At 50.1% G+C, this 23,208-nt stretch overlaps 9 protein-coding genes across 9 annotated transcripts; 5 read left to right on the top strand and 4 right to left on the bottom strand.

The window, feature by feature from the left end:
• Positions 1–1,559: 1,559 nt before the first annotated feature.
• pps1 (tyrosine/serine/threonine protein phosphatase PPS1) lies at positions 1,560–3,922 on the top strand (the record flags this gene model as incomplete). The annotated part of the gene is made up of 6 exons (XM_057099796.1): positions 1,560–2,316; positions 2,379–2,465; positions 2,525–3,427; positions 3,509–3,629; positions 3,680–3,736; positions 3,796–3,922. The coding sequence occupies 6 exons, from the start codon at positions 1,560–1,562 to the stop codon at positions 3,920–3,922; spliced, it is 2,052 nt and encodes a 683-aa protein (XP_056964932.1).
• Positions 3,923–4,087: 165 nt separating this feature from the next.
• N7533_003145 (uncharacterized protein) lies at positions 4,088–4,282 on the bottom strand (the record flags this gene model as incomplete). Its single annotated transcript, XM_057099795.1, has 1 exon — positions 4,088–4,282. One exon carries the CDS (start codon positions 4,280–4,282, stop codon positions 4,088–4,090), a length of 195 nt encoding a protein of 64 aa, XP_056964931.1.
• Positions 4,283–4,690: 408 nt separating this feature from the next.
• On the bottom strand, positions 4,691–7,160 carry N7533_003144 (mismatch repair ATPase MLH1; the record flags this gene model as incomplete). The annotated part of the gene is made up of 4 exons (XM_057099794.1): positions 4,691–6,406; positions 6,469–6,735; positions 6,799–6,978; positions 7,059–7,160. The coding sequence occupies 4 exons, from the start codon at positions 7,158–7,160 to the stop codon at positions 4,691–4,693; spliced, it is 2,265 nt and encodes a 754-aa protein (XP_056964930.1).
• Positions 7,161–7,403: 243 nt separating this feature from the next.
• Positions 7,404–9,485, top strand: N7533_003143 (uncharacterized protein; the record flags this gene model as incomplete). Its single annotated transcript, XM_057099793.1, has 3 exons — positions 7,404–8,016; positions 8,078–8,329; positions 8,401–9,485. The coding sequence occupies 3 exons, from the start codon at positions 7,404–7,406 to the stop codon at positions 9,483–9,485; spliced, it is 1,950 nt and encodes a 649-aa protein (XP_056964929.1).
• A 437-nt stretch (positions 9,486–9,922) lies between these two features.
• On the top strand, positions 9,923–12,934 carry N7533_003142 (proteasome regulatory particle base subunit RPN1; the record flags this gene model as incomplete). The annotated part of the gene is made up of 4 exons (XM_057099792.1): positions 9,923–10,234; positions 10,307–10,471; positions 10,543–12,855; positions 12,908–12,934. 4 exons carry the CDS (start codon positions 9,923–9,925, stop codon positions 12,932–12,934), a joined length of 2,817 nt encoding a protein of 938 aa, XP_056964928.1.
• A 460-nt stretch (positions 12,935–13,394) lies between these two features.
• Positions 13,395–14,769, bottom strand: N7533_003141 (uncharacterized protein; the record flags this gene model as incomplete). Its single annotated transcript, XM_057099791.1, has 2 exons — positions 13,395–14,497; positions 14,712–14,769. The coding sequence occupies 2 exons, from the start codon at positions 14,767–14,769 to the stop codon at positions 13,395–13,397; spliced, it is 1,161 nt and encodes a 386-aa protein (XP_056964927.1).
• A 1,986-nt stretch (positions 14,770–16,755) lies between these two features.
• N7533_003140 (protein kinase RIO2) lies at positions 16,756–18,137 on the top strand (the record flags this gene model as incomplete). The annotated part of the gene is made up of 3 exons (XM_057099790.1): positions 16,756–16,818; positions 16,900–17,044; positions 17,116–18,137. The coding sequence occupies 3 exons, from the start codon at positions 16,756–16,758 to the stop codon at positions 18,135–18,137; spliced, it is 1,230 nt and encodes a 409-aa protein (XP_056964926.1).
• A 427-nt stretch (positions 18,138–18,564) lies between these two features.
• Positions 18,565–19,428, top strand: N7533_003139 (mitochondrial 54S ribosomal protein uL23m; the record flags this gene model as incomplete). Its single annotated transcript, XM_057099789.1, has 3 exons — positions 18,565–18,644; positions 18,784–19,071; positions 19,173–19,428. The coding sequence occupies 3 exons, from the start codon at positions 18,565–18,567 to the stop codon at positions 19,426–19,428; spliced, it is 624 nt and encodes a 207-aa protein (XP_056964925.1).
• Positions 19,429–20,067: 639 nt separating this feature from the next.
• On the bottom strand, positions 20,068–22,981 carry N7533_003138 (putative LON domain serine protease; the record flags this gene model as incomplete). The annotated part of the gene is made up of 3 exons (XM_057099788.1): positions 20,068–20,155; positions 20,212–22,453; positions 22,519–22,981. 3 exons carry the CDS (start codon positions 22,979–22,981, stop codon positions 20,068–20,070), a joined length of 2,793 nt encoding a protein of 930 aa, XP_056964924.1.
• Between the last annotated feature and the right edge of the window lie 227 nt (positions 22,982–23,208).

The raw sequence follows: 23,208 nt of genomic DNA, 5'->3' as shown, positions 1-23,208 counted from the left end.
TGAATATTTGGTGCTGCCCGCATATCTCTCTCCCCACTTGGTGGAGCGTGGAGCGCGCATGGGCGATCCGGGGTCAGCCCCAGTCCGAGTCCCAGTCTTGCGCTCCTCTGCTCCTCCGTAATTAAATTAGTACGGCCGGAAAGAAGTCCAGGCGACTGTATGTACACGGGGCTCCATTATTGTGGATTTTGTCTGCCCAGCTTCGCTCGGCGGATCCTAACCTGTCAGCATCCCGGCATCTCGGCCCACTTTTCTGGTCCACTTTGACGGGTGCTTCCCATCTCTCTTCGTTGAATAAGAAGCTGGAGAGAGAGAGAGAAAATTGAGTTCAACCGGCATTCCACGGAAACCACGGTTATGCAGGACTGAGGAAATATGTGTGCGGGGTCTCTTTGTCTCTTGTCGACCGACGATTCGTAGAGGAAGCGAGTGGAGGTGACCCCAGACGCACAGACAAGACTGGGTGAACAGGAATCTGGGCCGAGAACGAGGGGCGTATAAGAATCTCAGCGTCATGGCCATTGATGCCCGTTAATGATTGGTGCCCCGAGATGAGGTCGTCCGTGGGAGGGGTGGTCTAGCGTGTATCGAGGCGCTCTCGCGGGGTTCCCGGGGGGAAGTAAGACCCGCCAGAGTAATGGTCGATAGATTTCAGATAGGTTTATCGTGTTTTGATAGGATCCGCCGTGGGTCAACAGTGGATACTCGGGACTGTGAACGGGGGGGGACCAGACCCGGGAGAGCCAGTGGAGGAGGGGCATGACGCCGATGATAAGTGATGATGATGAGATTAAAAGCAAACCACAGAGAGGGGATTCATGTACATACATCCCGTACAGTAGGTTGCAGGGATATTGAACAAGGGTGTGGTCCACCAAGTTCAAAGGAGCAAACCCAAAAAAGGCGAAATAATTCCGGGAGGTGTGTGGGATTTGGGATTGGAGTGTGCGACACTCCGCCGATAACACGCCCGCATCTTGGATGGTCTTGTCCCACGGGCCGCACACCTCAACTACACCTCTCCTCTCCTCTTTGCTTCCCTTCTTTTTTCCAAACATCGCATCACCATCACTTTACCTTACTTCACCCGAGATCATTCTTTGTTCTTTTTCTTGTGATTCCCCTCTTCACTTGCCCCCCCCCCCATTCTGACAATCGACTGCTTCCTGGTTGGATTCCTTGTCCCCCTTGCTCACCCTATTATCAACCGGCGTCGTATGACTGTGGGCCTTTGATAACTGTATTTCTCCCCTCCTCTCCCCCTTTGTCATTCCAGACATGCTTTAGAGTGGTTCTCAACTGCTGCTCCCTTGAAAACTACAATACCATCTCTGGTTGTCTCATATACCAAGGACTCGCCTGACTGACCTGACCAACCAACAATATAGCCTCGGTAATTTGCAACTTGCAACTTGCAACCATCAACTCAATCCACTCATCCAGTGTGCGAAGGATGTGATCTTCTGGTCGCCTGGCTACCGATAAACGTAACACGAATCCTCTTTCAGAAACCGACTTACGATTGTTGAACTTGCCCCATCGGCGACCCTGTTTTGATCATGGCGACTGTCCTCGTTCAGCAGCAAACGCTGCACCATTCGACCCCTCCTCCATCTCCAATTCCATCGGCACTAAATGTGAACCGAAGACCCAGCCCAATTCCCAATAAACACATCCCGGTGTGTCCCACGGGGCCATCCCCCGCTGACAGCGCCCCCGTCGAATCTCCTTCTATACCGAGAAGCTTTCCCGAACAGACTTTGTCTCTCCTGTATCCACCAGACTCTTTTGTACGTATCTCTCGCCTTCCATCTCCCACAGTGTATGCCATCGATGGAGATAAATTGGCTGCTGCGCTGGAACATGCTGCATCGCAGCCCCTGTCGGACCCTGCTCAAATGTTCCCTTGGTTACATGGGCTTCACCCCGATAATCACTTGCAGCTGGGATTTTTTTCGAGTCGCAAGCGGACTTCGCGCCGGACACCAAAGTGCTGGCGAGGCATCACTGTCGTCAAGCTTGGCGGCGATCTGAGCAGAGCACGTATCAAGGGTGCCGTTTGCGCAAGCGAAGTGCTTTCTCCTTCATCACGTTTCTTGATGGCAGATCCACCAGATGGATTCTCGGTGCGGAACTTCCAGATCCAGACCGCCAAGCTAGTTGCCATGTCGGATATTGTTGTATACGCAGAAGACGGATCGAGCAAGTCTGAGCTCCTTGCGCTGGCGGAGGATTTTACGTTGGCGCAACAGGCATGGCGGATGAAGCATGACGCTCTTCATGAACGACCAACATACAACACCTTTGTTGTTACAAGTCAGTACCGCCTATTTATGTATGGGAAATATCTTTTTAACTGACCTGATTTTTTTTATCAGGTACCTTTGCCGACTTCGAGAAGAAACACCCTAATCTGGTAGCCATTGACGCGAGGGGCCAATCTACTGGCCAGGTGATGGACTTCTGTAGGTTTTGAGACCATTCTTTCCTGTCGCCTTCCCAACATACTAATCCTTTCCGCCAGTTCAATGGGAGCGGTCGGAGATGTGTGGCATGTCTCGAGCTTCAGAAATATCAGCAAATGTCTGGCTAGGGCCAACACCGGACTACTTACTCAGGCCTGGTCTATGCGAACCAACAAAGGAAGACGACTATGACCTTCTGATCGAAGCAAGCGACCTCGCCAGTATTCCAGGCCCACGTTTCCTGGGTATGGTCGATAAGCAGCTCGAAGATGGCCCGCAGCGGATGGAATTCCCGTCATCTGGGTCTATTGTCCTTCCTTCCGGCAACACTCGCGAAGTGGAAGATCTTGTCAACACCATCCGATGGATATACTATCTTGCCAATCCGGATGAGCCTGCGGAGGCGGCAGTTCTTGACGCTGATGCTGTCATGGCCAACACAGAACCAAGTAGACAGCCTCGCAAGGTATTCATTCATTGTGCAGATGGATATACAGAAAGCTCTCTTCTTGCCGTGGCATACTTCATGTTTGCCGAAGGAGTTCCGGCCCATGAGGCCTGGCTTAGATTGCACTGCGAAAAGAAGCGCAATTTTTTCACATATCCGACCGATGTCGCCTTCCTCAGTCATATACAACCCCGCCTGCTCCAGGAAAGTCCGGTGTCCCATTCGATTGATACATCAAGCATACGGGATCCACCGTGGTTCTTGAAGATGGACGGTTCTCTACCCAGTCGTATCTTGCCTTATCTCTATCTGGGAAATCTTCATCATGCCAATAACCCGCAGCTATTGACCGAGCTTGGCATCAAACGTGTCTTGAGCATCGGTGAACCTGTCTCATGGAGCGACGCTGAACGCGCTGAATGGGGCACGGAGAATTTGATGTATATCGACAATGTCCAAGACAACGGTATTGACCCGCTTTGGGAAGAAATCGATCGTTGCTTAGCATTCATCGGTGAGTGCCACAATTGGAAAGAATCATGTCGCGTTGAAATTTTTTTGGGGCTTTTTCATGTGCTGACGTTTCTGTGACCAGAAAAAGGGAAGCAGGACGGTTGCGCAACCTTGGTTCACTGCCGCGTGGGGGTTTCTCGGTCCGCCAGCATTTGCATCGCCGAAGTCATGGCAACCAAGGGTCTCTCTTTCCCACGAGCATAGTAGGTTTTGTCCGATGTAAGTTTATTTAAAGTGTACTAACATTATTTAGTTGCTTTGTTCGGGCTCGGCGACTGAACGTCATTATCCAGCCCCATCTTCGCTTTGTGTAAGACCCATTTACCACGATATTTCCCTCGGGAACCGCAAAGCTAACCTTGTTGATAGTTATGAGCTTCTACAATGGGAAGAGCGTCAGATGAAGAAGCGTAACGTCAAGATACAGCGAGAATTAGAATGGGCTAGCGTTGCCCGTGAGATTGCGCTACTTAACAAACCATACTCGAGAAGCTGAGCGCCTACTACGTATCGATCACGGATCGACATTTCTCTTCCAATACCTCTCAGAACCCACTTGAACGGTCGCGACATTTTTAATTACCATTCTTTATCTTTGCCTTTGCTTGGGTATCCAACAGCATTGCAAGACTTTTATGTTGAACGATTTGACCTACGATTTTCACGAACACGAGATGACCTTCAGAGTTTCAGATTTGTCTTGGCGCATGGCGTTGCGAAGATTTGGTGGAACAGGATTATCAACCGCCATGTGGACGATACAATCAATACCTCGACGTCGTCGCATGATATTTTCTTCTTCTTTCTTCTTTCTTTTTGTCTCACCAGAGCACCATCTTGGGACAAATTCTGACATATTTACTTCTTTCCATATCATTTCACCTTTAGCCAAGAGTCGTTTTCAGGTTATCCTCGGCTTTTCCGCTTTTATTTTCTGCTGTTTTTTCCATCTCGCTGTTTCTGTCGTGCGACGAAGAATACTGGGTGATTACTTGCATCAATCCGGGATTTATGGAGCATTGCAGATGGCATACCAACTCTTTGGCTACATGCATCTTACCTCTCCTCTCTTCTACTTCTTTCTTTACCCCTGTATTGACTATGGGTACATGTGTTATCGGCCGTTCATAAGGCCATGGCGTGGTCGAAAAAGGATCACTTTTTTTTTTTTAACTTGACCTTGAATTTTATCCACCGATGTGGGAGTTATTAGGCCTCAAGGTCTGTACGGCGCACTTTAAAGTTGACATTTCCTTCTGTCGCTTTAGCACCGCTCAAATACCCTATAAAGTCCTTTGAGGTCTGCAACCTCCACGACACCCTGCAACATTCGCGACGTAGCCACAAGTCGGGAACGTATAGCGGGAAATACAGCGTGTTCCAACATTCGCGCCATTTTCTGCCGGCGTGCTTGAATCATAGGGTCTTCTTGTGCCGTAGACGCATCGCCTGAATTTGTGCCCTCTGCGACCTCGTTTGAATCCGATGTGGTCGGAGGGGTGGGGAGTTGTTCTGGCGTGTAAAAGGCCGCGAGTTCTCGTAAGAAAGTTCGGAAACACTCTTCCTCCCCAGACCAATCCACGTAGGGTCCGAGCCGGAGCAAAAATCGTGGTAATTTTGCCAGAGCTGGAACATACCCCTTCAGTAGAAGTGGAATTGTGAGCAACTCACCCTCAGGGCTAATCTGCATAGAAAAATATTCATCGAGCATTTCCCGACGCTCGATCAGACTGCACGATACCACTTCTGCGGCGTTGGAAAATATTGCTTCAGCGTCATCGTCGGTAGTATTTGGACTCGCTTGTTGCTCTGATTCGGCTGCGATCTTCAGAAGATCCACGAGCTTCGGTGGCGGGTCTAATTTGATGACCCCAAAGTTACCAAAGTCCGTTAATCCGACTTGATAGAAGAATTCGTTGCAGGCGAGTCCATAGTCCACTAAGTAGAGTTTCACTCCGGATTGAACGGCCGCCAGGCGTCGGCGTTCATCTACAAGGCCCACGTAGGTATGAGATGCGAACATCTCCGTTAATGTATTATGCATGGCAGCGCGTACTGAGCTGCGAAGAGCTTTGATGGAGGTGAGGGCGATGCGGAGGGGCTGACGATCGGTTATCTCATATAGAAGGCCGTCATCCAGTATAGAAGATGCCGGGGCACCAGCGTCGGCGGACGCCCCAAAATGAGATGGAGATGAGATAGGAGCTTGGGTGAGCATTGATGTGATTTTGCGGACTTTCGAATCTGTACGCACGAGGTTGTTTTCATAAGGTCGTTTCGAGGTCGCTGGTGTTTTCGGAGTGCTTGCTGTTTTGCTACTCGCTGCACCCTCCCCGGTTAAGGCACTTTCAGGGCCTGGTTGGATTGTTTCAATCTGAACCCCAGGTAACAATGTTTGTGTCAAGAACGTTCGACTCTCATCTACCTGAGCGAGTTTGGATCTAATTTCACTGCACACCATCTCGACAATTTCATCCTCATTTAGAAAATTGACCTCTCTTTTAGTGGGATGAACATTGACATCAACACGTTGAGGTTCAATCTCCAGATCAAGATAGATAAATGGGTGTCCGCCCTTCGGTAAGAAGGCAGAATAAGTCTGTTCGATCGCGCGTTTGACGGCCGTTGACTCCACCGCACGATGATTGATGAAAAGCAATATCACGGTCTTCTTGACATGGTAGTTCGCATTAGTGGCAAGCCCGGAGGCTTGAAACCCCAGCTTCTTTTCGGCAATCTCAAACTCCACTAGTTCGTTTGCAACAGCACTGCCGTGTATTTGACGGATCCGATCGACTGTGGTGGCACTTGATGGAGTTGATATGCTCACCCCCGAGTCTCCGTGTTTGCGACAAGAAAAGGCGACACCAGCACAGTGTACTGCGTAGCGGCCGACCACGTCGAGTATCTTAGCATACTCTTCACTTGAAGAGCGAAAAGCCCGGCGTCGAGTGGGAATATTGTAGAAAAGGTCTTCGACCTGTTGTAACGAAACAATTTAGACTCTGACAGAAAAGAAAGGCATTGTAAGGCAATACTGACTGTTATCTGCGTCCCCCCGCGCCCAGCAGTGGCTTTGGGAGCTGCATTCTGACCTGGCTTTGCTGGAACCAGTTTTCCATCACCATAATGTGCACGCCAGGCACAGCTTGATCCAGCAGTTTTGGTTGTGACTGTAAGATGGGCGATATGGCTTATACTAGCGAGAGCCTCGCCGCGAAAACCATATGTGCCAATCGAAGTAAGATCTTCGAATTCTTTTAATTTGGATGTGGTGAATCTCTCGCAAAGAATGGGAAGGTCCTCGCGCTATTCAAGGTCAGAAAGCACCATTCTTGAGGTCGCAGGGGATGGGGTTCTATTAGATCTCACATCAATCCCATGTCCATTATCCGTGATTTGAAGTAGTTTCAATCCTCCATCCTTGACGAGCACTTCGATCGAGGTGGAGCCTGCATTGACGGCGTTTTCGATCAACTCCTTCAACGCGTGCATCGGGGCAACGATAATTTCTCCGGCGGCGATTTTGTTGACCACATCGGGATCGAGGGCCTATGATATCGTAAGTTAGCAAAGTATCAATGAAACCGCCCTCAGAAGGTCGAGGCCTTTAGGTTTGGACGTCTCCCTACCTTGATCCGCTTTGGCTGGGCTGGCTCAGATGACTCCGTCTCCTCAACGGGGCGTTTGGTTCCCCGCTGATCAGGAGAATCGACTTCCATCTCGCCATCCATTTCGTTCAATCTGCCCGGCGCGTGTGGGTGACGTGAAGTTGATGGGAAGTGGAGAAGAAACGCGGAGCTCAACGATAAGGCGATAACTACTCCGTCCCATTCCAATCGGGGCGCCCTCTCTTTACCTTGACCATCCCTTCGACTGCGGATACACACGGCTCAACTTGCTTCCTTGGATTTGGACACCAAGGAATATCCTTATGTTGATATATAGCCCTTCATTGGTGTCTATGTTGACCCAGCATGGCGCCCGCGAAGATGTCACTGCAGGCTGATGAGGAATTGGGCAAGAAAGATGACGACCATCGACTTCCTGAACCGGGGCGCTTTCGATCCATTCAAAGCTCAGCCACTCTTCGACCTCGGCGCATTTTGATTCTCATCGTCGTGTGCGTACTCGTGTATCAGTTCTTCAAGCACATGCCGACCGATCTGACCCCGGCCGCCGAGCGATACAATCCGACCATAACGAAACTCAGACCTCCGAAACCTGCATCGCCTGGAGGGTCATTCCAGTCTCCGGCAATTCCCAAAAATGATAAACCGAAGCTCTCTAATAGCAAGATACTTGAAACCTACGATAAGGACGAGTTGTATGGCGACAAGATCAAGTTCTACAATCTGGCCCAATCTCTTCCCAGCCAGAAGTATCCCATGGACCAAGCTAGCAACGCCGTACTATTTGCGGGGTCGAACCTTCGCAGTATCTCAGATTTTCTGCCTCTGGCTTGTGAAATGGCAAGGACAAAACTGAACGGAGTTCATGTCGTCTTGCTGGGTAGGGATGAGGTATCCATTGAAGGTATCAAACAAGTGAACGGAATCAGCGACTCGGAATGTCCTATGACATGGCATGGTCAGTCAACCCTATTTGAGTTATACAGTCTTATATCCTTACTGACACTTTCCCTGGGAAGATGGTCGGCCAGACTCTGCAGCTCAGTCTACCGACACTCTTATGGCACGGGCGGTGGTTGGTGGTCTGCATTTCATCCAGGATTTCATTGCTCCAGAAGTCATAATTACCCAGAGACCAAGCTGGGAAGATTTATTCTTTTTGAATGGATTAGAAGTTCAAAAGGCCGAAAGTGGTACTCCTCATATCATGCTTCCCACTGCTTCCCGGGATTTGATGTGGGTCGCATCTCTTCGAAGCCACGCTCTGCAAGGTAAATATATGCACCCCTGTCGACTGATTGTCCATCCAAACTTGAAAGATCTAACGTTGTGTTTATTATAGCCTGGAATGAAATTCGGGTTGACATGGTTGTTCATGCCTCCCAGTCATCGGGAGCACTCATTAGGCTCGTCCGCTCATTAGACGCGGCTGATTATCTGGGAACTGTACCTAGACTAACAATCGAACTCCCACCGCTGGTTGAATCTCAGCTACTAGAGAGCCTGCAATCTCTCAAGCTATCGCAACTCCAAGGACATGTTACCCTCCGCCGGCGTGTTGAGCCTCACTACATGGACCCTGCCGGCTCCTCTCTGCGAACCGTGGAAAGCTTTTACCCATTAAATCCAAGCACTACGCATCTCCTCCTTCTGTCTCCCCAGACAGAACTGTCCCCTTCATTTTATCATTACCTGAAATACAGTGTCTTGCGCTATAAGCAGCCAGTTCGAGATCGTTCTGCGTCCTCGAACCTCCTGGGAATCTCGCTTGAATTGCCTAGATCTAAGCCATCACCCGACAATGCTCCGTTTACACCGCCACCAGCACCACCCTTTGATAACGGGAAATATCAAAAGAAAGAGCCGATCCCATCGCTACTATGGCAAGCGCCAAACAGCAATGCAGCCTTGTACTTTGGTGATAAGTGGGTTGAGTTTCACTCCTTCCTCTCAAGTCGTCTGGACTCGGAAAGCAGGGTCAATGGGGCCTCAAAGGACAAGTTGGTTTCTCAAAAATACCCAGCATTCATGGAGTATCTACTGGAGATGATGCAAGACAAGGGATACTACATGATCTATCCTGCATTTGCAAGTGGTACTACCTCCCCCTTAGCAACGGTACACACTGAGTTAAACCGACTTCCTGAAGAGTTTGCAGAATCTATCAATTCTGTCCAACTTGAAAAAGAATCGAAGGAAAAGCCAACTGGGAACAACCAAGCCTCAGAAGTGTCTAAATTTAATCAATTGGAAACATCGTCTGATGAAAAGCCGGTGAGTCGAGAAGCTAGCATTACATCCCTGCTTGATACCTTCGAACTGGGTCTTGCCGATATCGACACGCTGCCTTTCTTATCATATGATGGAACGGTCTTGGCTGCTGAGGAACAAGCCACTAGAGCAAGAACAGTCTCTGGTCGGTCCTGAGCTGGTCTTATCTCAGAGCAAGGTGTTATAAAATTGGTTCTAAGGATCTTGCTTGTTGGGTTTTTTTTGGTAGATATTTGTCCAAACTGATCTATTGCACTTATATATCATAATTGGAGTCTATTTACATATAACTTTCCATAAACACACTAATATATATGAAGTCCACGAAATTCTCCAAACGAAGTCTGGCTGGAAGGTGCTAGAGCGAGCAATGACGAAGGCTTGGCATTGTTATGTAATCATGGATCCGGGAGCTGCAACAGCCCGAGCTCGATGGCTCCGTCGCCAGCTAACAACTGCATCATTCGCCATCTGCAGAACCCCCTTTCCTTCCTTTCACATTTGTGCGACCGCATACTTGATCCTCTCACATCAGAGCTTTCGTCGCGTCCTTTTGATTCCACACCGACCTGGTCGCCAGATTACCGTCAGAAATGACGAACGAGGGCGAACGGTCAACCGCCGCCGACAAGGGCAAGGGCAAGGTTGAGGATGTCAGCGAGCTGAATAGCAAGAAGCCTCAGAACGATGAGAAGGCAGCGCCAGATGGAAAGAAGAAGGATGATGAGCCTCAGGAAGGTAGGTTGCGACTGCACCAGACCACCGATGATCCGCGAGCAGACCGTGTGATCTCCGGGTCATACCCCCAACATCCAGGAGCAAAGGCTGACACTATTGAAGATGAACTCAGTGAGGAGGACCAACAATTGAAGGATGAGCTGGAAATGCTCGTTGAGCGATTAAAGGTGCGACAATGCTCTTCCGAGGGATTGATCAGTAATGACGTTGATGTTGATGCTAACATCCGTTTACCATAGGAATCGGATACCTCTCTCTACGGACCTGCTGTGGAAGCTATCAAGAACTTCATCAAGACCTCCACCTCCTCAATGACAGCAGTGCCGAAGCCTCTGAAATTCCTTCGACCGCATTACGACGAATTGACAGGGCTCTACGAGAAATGGAATGCGGGTGCCGTGAAGGTTGGTTTTTCTGCAAATTCATGGATGCTCGTCTCATCGTCTAGCTCGATTCTAATAACGGGTCTCTCTAGGATTCGCTGGCCGATACGCTCTCAGTACTCGGCATGACCTACGGAGACGAGGAGAAGCTAGAGACGCTGAAATACCGTCTCTTGGCCAAGTCGGAGGATCTTGGGTCTTGGGGCCACGAATATATCAGACACTTGGCGCTGGAGATTGGACAGGAATACCAGAACCGATTGAATGCAGAGAAGGAGACGCAAGACTTGGTGGATCTCGCTCTGTCTCTGGTTCCCTACTTCCTAAGCCACAACGCCGAGGCTGATGCTGTCGACCTTCTGAGTGAGATGGAAATCATCGGGGAAATCCCCCGGTTTGTTGACGAGAACACATATGCCCGTGTCTGCCTATACATGGTTAGCATGGTCAACCTACTCACTTACCCCGAAGATCAAGAATTCCTCCGCACTGCACACGAGATCTATGTTCGCTACAACAAGCTTTCCCAAGCGATCGTTCTCGCCATCCGACTTAACGACATCGAACTCATCAAAAGCGACATCAACGCCACGTCCGACAAGGCTCTCAAGAAACAAATGGCATTCCTGGTCGCCCGTCAGCAAATCTGGCTTGACCTGTCCGGAGAGGACGAGGAGGATGAGGCTCTTGCCGAGTGCCTGAACAACACATCTATCCCCAAGCACTTTAAGTCGCTTGGAAAGGAGCTCAACATCTTGGACCCGAAGATGCCTGAAGATATCTACAAGACACACCTGGAGAGCAGCCGAGGAGCGGGCCTGACCAACCTTGATTCGGCACGACACAACTTGGCTAGTTCCTTCGTCAACTCCTTTGCCAACGCTGGTTTCGGAAACGATAAGATGATGCTCGTTGAGGGAGAAAAGGGACCATGGGTCTGGAAGACCAAGGACGATGGTATGCTTTCAACCACCGCTTCGTTGGGCATGCTTCTGCACCGTGATGTTGAGGATGGACTGGACAAGATCGACAAATTCACCTACGCGAACGAGGACCAGGTTAAGGCTGGTGCTTTGCTCGCCATTGGTATCTTGAACTCCGGCGTTCGTCTCGATTCCGACCCGGCACTTGCCCTCTTGAGTGATTCCGATAACCTTGAGGCTAAGAACGTACCAATGAGAGTGGCATCTATCATGGGTCTTGGTCTGGCCTACGCCGGCTCCAACAAGGAGGAACTCCTTGAGGTCCTCTTGCCAATTGTGGAAGATGCCTCCCTTGATATGCAGCTTTCTGCTATGGCAGCTGTTTCACTGGGTTTGATTTTCGTTGGATCTTCAAACCACCAGGTCAGCGAGGCCATTGCCACTACACTCATGGATGAGGAGCGCCAGAAGCAACTGAAGGACAAGTGGACACGATTCATGGCCCTTGGTCTGGCCCTCCTCTACTTCGGCCGCCAAGAGGAGGTCGACGTTATTCTTGACATTCTCAAGGCCGTTGACCATCCGATGGCCAAGCCAACGTCAGTCCTTGCCTCGGTCTGTGCCTGGGCTGGTACTGGTACCGTGCTCAAGCTCCAAGAGCTTCTTCACATCTGTAATGACATTATCGAAGAAAAGGAGGAGAACAAGGGCGACGAGCTGGTTCAGTCTTACGCCGTGCTGGGTCTCTCACTTATTTCAATGGGCGAGGATGTTGGTCAAGACATGATCCTCCGCCAGTTTGGTCACCTTATGCACTACGGCTCTAGCAACATCCGACGAGCCGTTCCCTTGGCGATGGGCCTCATCAGCCCTAGTAACCCCCAGATGAAGGTCTATGACACCCTGTCAAGATACAGTCACGACAATGACAATGACGTGGCTATCAATGCAATCTTTGCTATGGGTCTCTGCGGTGCGGGTACCAACAATGCTCGCCTCGCACAGCTTCTGCGACAACTTGCCAGTTATTACCACCGTGACCAGAACTCGTTGTTCATGGTTCGCATTGCTCAGGGTCTCCTGCACATGGGTAAGGGTACGATGACCCTGAACCCGTTCCACACCGACCGACAGGTTCTTTCTCGTGTGTCGGCTGCGGGTCTGCTCACCGTCCTCATTTCCTTGATTGACGCCAAGCAATTTATCTTGGCTGAGCACCACTACCTGCTCTACTTCCTTATCACAGCGATGTTCCCTCGTTTCCTCATTACCCTCGACGAGGACCTACAACCCCTCAGTGTCAATGTTCGTGTTGGTCAAGCTGTGGATGTTGTTGGCCAGGCGGGTCGTCCAAAGACCATCACCGGATGGCAGACACAAAGCACCCCTGTGCTTCTGTCCCATGGAGAGAGAGCTGAGCTGGAAGACGAGCAGTACATTCCGCTCAGCAACATCCTGGAGGGTCTGGTCATTCTGCGCAAGGTAAGCTTCCCCCTTGAATAACTGAGTTACATATAACTAACGATACATTCAGAACCCCGACTGGCAAAGTCCCGAATAAACTAAATGACGACTCTTTATATCTCGTGACTAATTTAGGTCTCAAGCAATTGTCGGGTTGTCGTTGGATCTAATGTATTCAAGAACGATTGAGGAATATTATGGACTCTTTTTTCTCCCCTGTTGCATTTTGTTTATCAGGAAATTCGGCCGCGTTTGGAATTCCGGATATCTTATGTATGGTAGACTACAACTTTCGCCATGGCTGTCAAACTGGTCTAGTGTCGCTCATCTGATAATAGATCCGGTGATACTCTTCGAATAGGTAGATTTATATGGAATGGACTGCTTAGGTATTTTAATGCACGGAGCGGCCATGGTTATATTTCCTTCCAATGCTCCCCTTCGCTTAACACTTGTGACTACTAGTAGTAATGAATGGCACCTGGGCATATCTGCCAGTGGTTTCATCGTATCAAGTTGGCAAGGACCTCCACCTAAAGTTGTTTTAATTTCTTAGGTTACCATCCTCTTGTGGTGGCCTGCGGCGTCGACGCTGCCACTGCGTTCTTGGCTACTGCCGCCGCAAATACCTCGGCGGTTGGTTCAGGCGTCGATGTGACTGTGATCGTCGCACTATCAAGTGCAACCATCGTCACGGGCGGAATATACCAATCGTTATCACATACTGTCCAGCTGGGGTCTACTCCGCGGATCTCCTCCGGGAGCAGTAGCCAAGGACTATAATCGTCACGTATGATACTGCAGGTATTGCTATCCGCCAACGGGCACTGCTGGCCGCCGCGGAACTGTGGCCATGGGATCAACGGCTGTGTATAATTCCCAATCTTTTGTGGCATGAACTCGGCAAAATTGAATGGATATGCTGTTCCAATAGTCGGGTATTTGGCATTCCGATGGCCGCGCATGGAGGAGACGGTTTCTGGGTTGACCGAGATAACCACATCGCTGTGATCGACGCCGCATTGGAATCCTGCGTGAGCACGCCGGTTGCTCCAGGCGTAGATGGATGTAAAAGATACGTAGATTGAAGGGGAGGTAAAAGTGGCGCCATTAACTACAGCTGTGCTCAGACCTGAGGCCGGGACAGTCGTTCCGTTCTGCAGACAGAGATCGCCATCGGCCGTAGAGATGGGCCAGTAGAAGAGGGTCGCGGTGGCTGGAAGGAAGTGACAATTTGAGCAGGGGTTCTCTTCTGGGTACTCGCGAATAGTCTGGGGACAGTCCTCAGGGCGAATAGGGCTATTAGTATCACCAGGCACAGAGGTGATGATTGAGTCGCGCCAGGAGCTTGACAGGCTAGAATACGTTTGCCAGATTGGGATACAATCACTTGTTTCGAGAGCGCAGTCTGGAACTGGGGACGGCTCTCGATAAAGGGTCTCCGTATTAGTGTAGGTTGTATATCCCGTTTCGCAGGGACCAGTTCCGGGGTAATATTGCGTGGCTGTTTCACGAGGACCCACGGCTCGCGGAATCCCATCACAAAGGGTAGTGAGAGGACCCGTATGAGTGTCCGACCACGCCTCTGGGGATACGGAGGTACGACAAGCGCCCTCGCTAGTAGCATAGGAACCGAGCGAGATGCTCGTGGCAGTTGACCCTAGAGAGCGCAGGCCCTCGGATCGACCTGCGTATTCGACCCATTTGGCGTTGCAAGTGACTGCAGATGCCTCCGGGCCGGTAGTAGGTCCATAGTAGTAATTAGTGGCCGTGGGCCAAAAGATAGATGTATTGAGGGTAATGAGCCATTGCTCACTGGTGGTTGCTTTTTTCTTGTTAATTTCGAATGCAGGAATGCTCGGACATCAACATACCTTCTTCCTGGCCAGCAGCCAGGCCGCAAAGAAGTGCGAAAAGCAAGCTCGACAACATATTTCCCAGGTGGTTCGTGATTAGTCGGGCCCAGAGCAAACCTCCCAGTCCGGCGGGCTTTTATATCGAGCCTTCGGGGGGGGGAATCCAGATCGCGTGTCCTAGATCAGACATCCTTTGCATACTCCACACCTGCAGATACCTGCAGAAATGCTAGAGAATCACACCTTGGCAGAGCCTCAGATTGGCTTCTATCTGAGACAATACCCAGCATCGTGCATCAGGGTTTAGTGTTCAGAGGATATGTTTGAGAGTACCCTGTCAATGTGGCCGTGCCTTATGCATTCCTCGTACATCAGCCTTAGCGTCAGCCCACTTTGATCTATTCTCCGGTCGAGGCTCATCAAATATAACGGACGTGTTGCCACAAGTAGCGATTCAGGGTCCGGGTGCCAAGATGATTAGTGCAGCACTGGAGGTTTTAGGGCTTATGGGACGGGCCATGCTGCATGTCAGCAATAACTTAGGGTTTGGGGAAGCAAGCGTTCACCATTCCCAGAAAATGAGTAGTAGTGTCGCATTTGAACATCATGGTCAGTCCGTTGAGTACTTCTTTCTTTTCCTCCGGAGGTGACCTGAAGCCTCAAAATCTCACACAACAATAGCATTCGACCGTACAATGCCCCGCGCCCTTTTGGTAAGAATGTGTAGCACGCAGGGCTTAACAACCACAATCACGACTGCAACATCCACCCTGACCCGCACATTCAGTCACTAGCTCTTTTCGCATGTACCATTTTGGATCTTTTCAAATGGAGTCATAGCTCGGCTTTATCGAGTCTGGAATCATGGTTTCTACTTCGTGTAATTTGCGAGACAAGTCACTGTGTCGATATTTCGCATCGTAAAGCATATTCTGCAACACTTGAATCCCTTTTTCGTTGGACTTGGTGACTTGTGGACGGAGAATCTTCTGAAGCACCGGAATATCAGCAGACTTCAAGTTTAGTTCCTCGTAGGAGAGAAATAATGATAAATCGTGAAGCAAAGGTGATAGATCACTGTAATCGACTCAGACCTCGTCAATATCCGCTGGCCACTCTTTACTATCTTCGTAATTGTCAGGTTCCAATGCCGGGCGGAGACCGTTGATCCTTCTTTCGATTCTCTCCTGTTCCTGGGCATTGATGCGGAGGTTGTATTCATCGAGGATAAGTCCAAGAAAAAAACCCGATCGTACTTGTGAAGAAAGGGAATGTTACCATAAAGTAGTCGGTTGTCACCCTGCAGACCGTACTTCCTCACGGTGTGAAATCTCCGATGCCAAAAAGACCCATGACCAATGACTGCTTCTGCCGGTATCATTTCGAAAGAAGGGTAGATTGAAGGAAGGGGGTTGCAAGGGGGCTCGTTAGGTTGTATCAATGCTTTCTGGTGTGAAGTATGCCCAGGTGTTGAAGAGAATGCAAATATTCTCGATGGGCGATTGCATATCGAGAGAGCCGCAACCCAGAAAAGAACTCTGGAAGTTGCGATCCTCTTAACTTTGAACTTGGACTCAAGGGGTAATAATTACGTAGTAGTAGTCGAGAGAGTAATGAAGGATCAACTTGAAGTTATTTCAAATTGCGAGCCTCCTAAATGGGCACAAGAGTAAATGTAAGCCAGATATCAAGAAGTGGTAAGTGATATGTCTTGGAGTCCATGATCAATTCGATTTATTATTGGAGATTGGTTAAAGATAGTATGAGGCAATTTATCTATTCCACCACGCTGGTGAGATTGAAGAACGATCAATTGAAGCCATCTTCTTCTACTCATCCTTATACTAATGAGGGGGATCGGCATTTCCGTGAGGCTCAATCAAGGTCCCCAATGGTCGCCCGAAAAGGAAATAGGGCTTAGGGCTCCGAGCTTATCTTTTTTTTTGGTCTCCGCATCCCATCGCGTCCATCAAGGTTGATGATCCCCAAGTCCCGGCGCATTTGCTTAACTTTCTTTTCATACAGAGTTTCAAGGCTGAGATCAGCCTCATAACCGCCCAAGATGAAACTCGACGCCAAGATGCTTCGTTACCTCACGTCCGAGGATTTCCGCGTCCTTCAAGGAGTACTTATCGCCCCTCCACCCCGCCATGCCATCGCCCTCTGGTCTATTATCTTTACAGCTAACACGCTTCATGTACAATAGACGGAAGCCGGAAGTCGGAACCACGAGGTTGTCCCGACACCTTTGATCTCCCAACTGTCCGGCCTTCGGGGCGGCAGTGGCGTGCATCGTTCCATCTCGAACTTGGCCAAAACGAACCTCATCGCCAAAGTAAAAAATGCGAAATGTACCACTACCCTTTCTATCGCTATTCCATACTCTCAATAACCGATTGCTAACATTTATTCTCGTTGACAGATGATGGCTATCGACTCACATACGGAGGACTCGACTACTTGGCTCTAAACGCGCATCAAAAGCAGAAGGTGGTGTACTCCGTCGGAAACCAAATCGGTGTTGGCAAGGAATCAGATATCGTCGTCGTCGCACATGAGACTGGATCGCAGCGAATTCTGAAGATTCACCGTCTCGGTCGTATCTCTTTCCGAACCGTGAAGACCAACCGAGACTATCTTCGACACCGCAGCAGCGCGTCCTGGATGTATATGTCGCGGCTGGCCGCGATGAAGGAGTTCGCCTTCATGAAAGCACTCCGGGAGAACGGATTCTCAGTGCCCGAGCCCATTGCCCAGAACCGCCACACCATTGTCATGAGCATGATCGACGCCTTCCCTCTCCGACAAATCTCCGAAGTGCCCAACCCAGCATCATTATACTCCGAGTTGATGGATATCATTATGGAACTGGCGCGCTTTGGTTTGATTCACGGTGACTTTAACGAGTTCAACATTCTGATCAAGGAGATCCCGATCCCCGACAAGGATGGCAAGATACTTGACGACACGGAACCGGTAACGGAAGAAAATATGCGCCTAGAGCCGGTTGTGATCGATTTCCCGCAGATGATTTCCATTGACCATGGTAATGCCGAAATGTACTTTGACCGCGATGTCAACTGCATCAAGCGCTATTTCAAGCGGAAGTTCCATTTCGAGAGCGACGTGCCTGGTCCATCTTTCAAAGACGCGAGAAGGAATCTCCGTAAGAACCCTGGCAAGCGCCTGGATGTAGAGGTTGAGGCCTCTGGCTTCTCACGAAAGATGGCCCGTGAGCTTGAGAAATATATGGAGGAAGTTGGCGCCAATGGCGATGCCGAAGACTCTGAAGGCGCGGGTGATGATGAGGATGAAGAGGAACAATCAGGCTCAGAAGTCGAGGAGAGTCCCGAGAATGAACAGTCAGATCAAGTGAGTGCTGATGTGGAGGAAAGTTCTAAGCGGTTGGAAGGGTTGCAGGTCTCGGGGTCATCGGGACAATAAAAAAAGTGACGGCACATGCAATAATGACCACGAGTTATGAATTTTACTGTAAATTAGGCATTTGCATCTCTGAAATTTAAAGGACATTTTAGGCTAGTATCCTAGTCACATCTACATTCATTGTTGGCCTGGTACTGACTAGTAGATGGAAAATCCCCTGCACGATATTGGCCATTATGTAGAGTATGAATATCGCTACTTTTTTACCCAACACACACAGATAAGAAATTTTATTTACGCAGTGATCTTTGATTTTATATATTCATCGTAAATCAACAACTTGTCTACTTTATTATGTCCGACTGGCTGGAGCGGTACTATTTGTTCTACGGCGGGCGGTGCGGCCACCCACGCAGTTCTGCCTCAGCGCAGCAAAAGATCGCCTGTGGCAAGTCGCTTCGACACTTCAACAACCATCCAATCCACAATGGTGCGCAAAGCAATTGGCATACCCAAGCTGGGGTCAAGCGGCTTCCTGCCTCTGAACCAGCGGAAGCAGGTCTTCCTGTAAGTCAGCACCGCAAAACGCCCACGAGTCAAATTTCTATCCTCTCGCGGCAGAGACATGATACACGAGGAGTCTTTCACAGGCCTTCAGCACCACGACACTGAGATAAAGAAGTATGCTAATATTCTCTTTCCACAGTCCCGAATTCACAATCGCCCTCGTCCGAACCCCTTTCCTCTCCCCGCGTTATGCCCAATTCCGCGTTCCGCTCAACTTCAACAAGCTCGATATCCGCGACTACCTCGAGCGTGTGTACGGCGTTGGCGTCGTCAGCGTCCGTAGTTATATCGAGCAACAACCCATCACCCGTATCGACCGTGACCAACGGAACTTTGGCGCCTGGCGGCGACCGCAATCCATCAAGCGGATGACCGTCGAGCTGCGCGAGCCCTTCGTCTGGCCCGAGGAGCCGACAGACTTCACCCGGTACGTACCAGTACCTTTCCACAGTATCAACTTACACATTGTGGAATTTACAATCCATTTATATTGTCGTCTCGTTACTAATGCCTTTCCGCGATCTACAGCTGGGAGAAGGAATCCTGGGACGCTACGGAGAAACACCAGCAAAAGGTGCGCAAGGAGAACGTCCAAAAGCCCAACAGCGCCGAGAAGCCAGACGAAGAACTGCGGAAGGCATTTAAGGAACAGGCCAAGGAATTGAAGGCGGATAAGGAAGCATGGCGACCAACCTGGAAGGCCTTGGGTCTTGACTTTGCGCATAAGGAGATGGCTAAGGGCAGTAACGTGCCCCCTCCATCGTGGATGAAGAAGACACCATGATCGGGGAGAAAGGGCTTTTCCCTGGAATATCGGTGGTAGTGTGTTGTACCCGTTCCATCTTGCTATTGGGCCTTTGTATTATATTGTTGAATATCGGATAATAGAAATCTGGATGTCTTATACAGTTTCTGGCGAGTGGGCGCAGGAGTTATATCAGCGAGTATGGACTGTCCGCTATTCATAGATTTTGAATTTGATAGTAGGTAACAGTCATTTTCAAGGTCCCATGTGGTTCTCTGGTACTTATTGGTTGGTACTAGTAACTAGTTAACTAGCCACTGGTACTCACAGCTAGTTACTGCAGACTTGTATTTCAGGTCAATTCAGGCTACAGCCCTGGAGAGTCCTGGAGACTCCAGCGGTGTCTGGTCTTCTCTTTGGTCAGGCGGAACTGTCAAGTTCTAATGATGTTATTTGTGGTATTCAATGATATGGACAAAGGAGATCTTGACTGGCATAACTGCATGAAAAGACAGGAGAATTAATTACAAACGCAGGAGCCAGTGTGGCCAAAATCACGCTATGCAAAAAAAGCTGGAGTTGAGAGCGGCTTGGGGGACAGTCAGATAATGATAAGGAAGAATAAAAAGAGGTAAAAAAAGATGAAAACAAATTCGGAAATTGGCATGCTGGCGGGTATTACAACCGGCTCTCGACGAAGTTCATTTGGTGCTGGCCAGGCCAGTGAGCATCCGGCCAGATTTGGCGGAGTCCTTCCCAGATATGCCTGCGGATGGGAGTTAGAAAAGAGTGAAAGATTGAGGTTTTTTAAGAATGACTTACTGGACATAGATGATCTCCAGACTATCGGTAACCTCCTTGGGGACACCCTTAACGTCCTTGCGGTTAGGATATGGGAGTAGCACAGTCTTAACACCTGCGCGATGAGCGCCGATAAGTTTCTCCTTAATTCCACCGACGGGCATGACACGGCCCCGTAGCGAAACCTCGCCGGTCATAGCGATCTGAGGTGGAACGGCCTTGTTGGTGAAAAGAGAGATCAGCGCGACGGTGTGGGCTAGACCGGCCGAAGGACCATCCTTCGGGATAGCGCCAGAGGGGCAGTGGACGTGCAGGCTGCGGTTCTTCATAACATCCTCATTGGGGTCATGGGTGAGTCCCAGCTCGAACGAATGGGCCTTGACCCAGGTGAGGGCAACCTCAACAGACTCCTTGAGGACATCACCGAGCTTTCCAGTGAGCTGTACTCGCCCATTACCGGGCATGTCGGCGACCTCGATGAACAAGATACTGCCCTGCCCACCAGTCGAATAAGCAACCAGGCCAGTGACCACACCGGGTCGGCCAGTCTTTTCAGCAATCTCTTCCTCGAATCTTTCGATTCCCAAGATATCTTCTAGATCTTCGACTGTGACAGCAGGGTTGTATTCAGACAGACGATTGGCATCACCGGCATCGGCAAATTGGACAGCCTTGTGACGACAGATGGATCCGATCTCACGCTCCAGGTTACGCACGCCGGATTCGCGGGTGTAAGAGGTGATGGTCTTGTCAATAACCTCATCAGAAAGATTCACCTGTCCCTCGGACAGACCATTGGAACGGATCTGTTTAGGAATCAGGTGCCGCTTCGCAATGTGTCGTTTCTCCACGGTAGTGTATCCAGACAGTTGAATAGTTTCCATACGGTCGAGCAATGGCGCCGGAATGGTCTCCAAGGAGTTTGCAGTAGCAATGAACAGGATCTTACTGAGATCAATCGGGATGTTGATATAGTGGTCAGTGAAAGAGTTATTCTGCTCAGGGTCCAGAACCTCGAGCATGGCCGCCGAAGGGTCACCTTGGAAGTTGGAACCTCCAACCTTGTCAATCTCGTCAAGCAGGAAGACTGGATTCGCTACGCCAACCTTCTTTAAGCCATTCACGACCAGACCAGGCATGGCGGCAACATAAGTCCGTCGGTGGCCGCGAATTTCTGCCTCGTCACGGACACCGCCGAGCGAAATCCGATGAAACTTACGGCCAAGAGAGGCCGCCACAGATCTCGCCAGGCTTGTCTTGCCAGTTCCGGGAGGACCAACGAGGAGTAGAATTGGTGATTTATCAGTCATACGCTTAGACTTGAGGATATCCAATCGGGCCTCCAATGCGACCCGGTCAGCTTCTGAGAGTAGCGGAATATCCTTCTCAAGATCTCCGGCTGAAGATGCATCCAGTTCGTTAGAGAGACCCGTAATCTGACGCTCGACATCCTCATTGGTGGACTGCTTCAGGCGCAAGACAGCGAGGTACTCCAAGAGTCGCTTCTTGATCCTCTCTAGCCCATAGTGATCTTCGTCCAGCTGCTGTCGCGCTTTCTTCAGTGTATCAGGGCCAAGTTGGTCTGCAGTCACCTTGGTCCAGGGAATTTCTGCCAGGTTTTCGAGGTACGTACGGCAAACGCCGTATTCCGCGTTGGCCGGGTTCATCTTGCGCAAGCGCTTCAACTCCTTGTCGGCCACCTTCTGGGCTTCAGTACTAAGCTCAGCATCCTTGATACGTTGCTGGAGCTCGTCAACTTCATTTGGCTCCTTCTCCTCATTGTCGCTACCGCCACGGGCACCAGCAGTGCCAGGTGGGTTCAAGCCTGAGAGGCCGGCCATCGCCCGTCTTGCTAGCAGCTCACGCTCCCGGGGATCGATCTGATTCATGTCCGAGTTGGGTGGGAATGAAGTCGTCGTAATGGAAGTGACCTTGACACTGCTCTTGATGTGTTGCGCCTGGCGGGTCAGAATCTCGACTACCCGGTCCAGTCGCTCCTTTACATCGAACGACGCCAAGATTCGCAGCTTTTCTTCAAAGCTGCCATCGGATACATCTGCCATGAAGTCGGCCAACTTTCCAGCCTGTCCAATCTCTGTCTTCGATATGTACAACTCAAATTTTCGGGCAACAAGCGGTGATAGGCGGGTCGAGGCAGATGACAAAAGGGAAGAAAGGCGCAGAAGAGTGAGAAGTTCGCGAGATAGTTGTCGGAGCTGCTGGAAGAGCTCAGCGGCTTCCGAATCCCCGTGGATAGATGAAGCTAGGAGCAGATGAAATGTTAGCCCGGGGAAATCAAAGTTCACAGTGGAGGCTCGGAAAACTTACTGCTCTCGTCGTGAAGGTTCACTTCCGCTTCAAAGAATGGTCGATCCTTGAGGATCTTCTTGACAGTAAACCGTTGGGAGCCTTGGACCAGAAGAAAAGGCTCGGCGTAAGCGCGGCGTTGGACTCCGATCACCTTGCCTATAGTACCGTAGGCAAAGAGGTCATCCTTGCGCGCCTGGCCGGCATCAATCGAATCGTAATCCTCCCTCCGAAGCTCATCAGCATCATCACCTTCAAGAAGCTGCTGGCCATTACAACTCAGGTACGGTGAGCTGAGCGGAATGCATCCGAAGGTGATGGAACTGCCATCGCGTTTCGAAGGACGATCGACCAGAGACGATAATAGATTAGTCAAGTCCGGTCGATTGGAGACTGGGATGCGAAGTGTCACTCCAGGGAGAAGAACGGAGCCCTTGGCCAAGGGAACGAGGGGAAGCTTGATGGTTCGACCACTGGATCCCATCTTGTTTTGTGCCGAGGGATTCAAGTGGCAAGCAGGCGACAGTAGAGTTCAGTGAGTATGATGGAAGAGGGTGTTAGAGTTTGAAGTGGAAGAAGAAGTAAGTTGTATAGAACAAGAAGTGTGATGAAAGGTGAGAGATAATCAAGGGAGAGGGAAGAGGGGGGGATGGGGGGACAGGGGGAATGTGGGGAGATGAGTGAGGAGAAGTTCTGGAACCCCGGAGATGA

This window comes from Penicillium manginii, assembly GCF_028828005.1.
Source record: "Penicillium manginii strain IBT 31320 chromosome Unknown utg000002l:1.0-5564898.0:1.0-5567710.0, whole genome shotgun sequence".
NCBI classification, from domain to species: Eukaryota; Fungi; Ascomycota; class Eurotiomycetes; order Eurotiales; family Aspergillaceae; genus Penicillium; species Penicillium manginii.
This window is presented reverse-complemented; position numbering and strand designations above follow the sequence as displayed.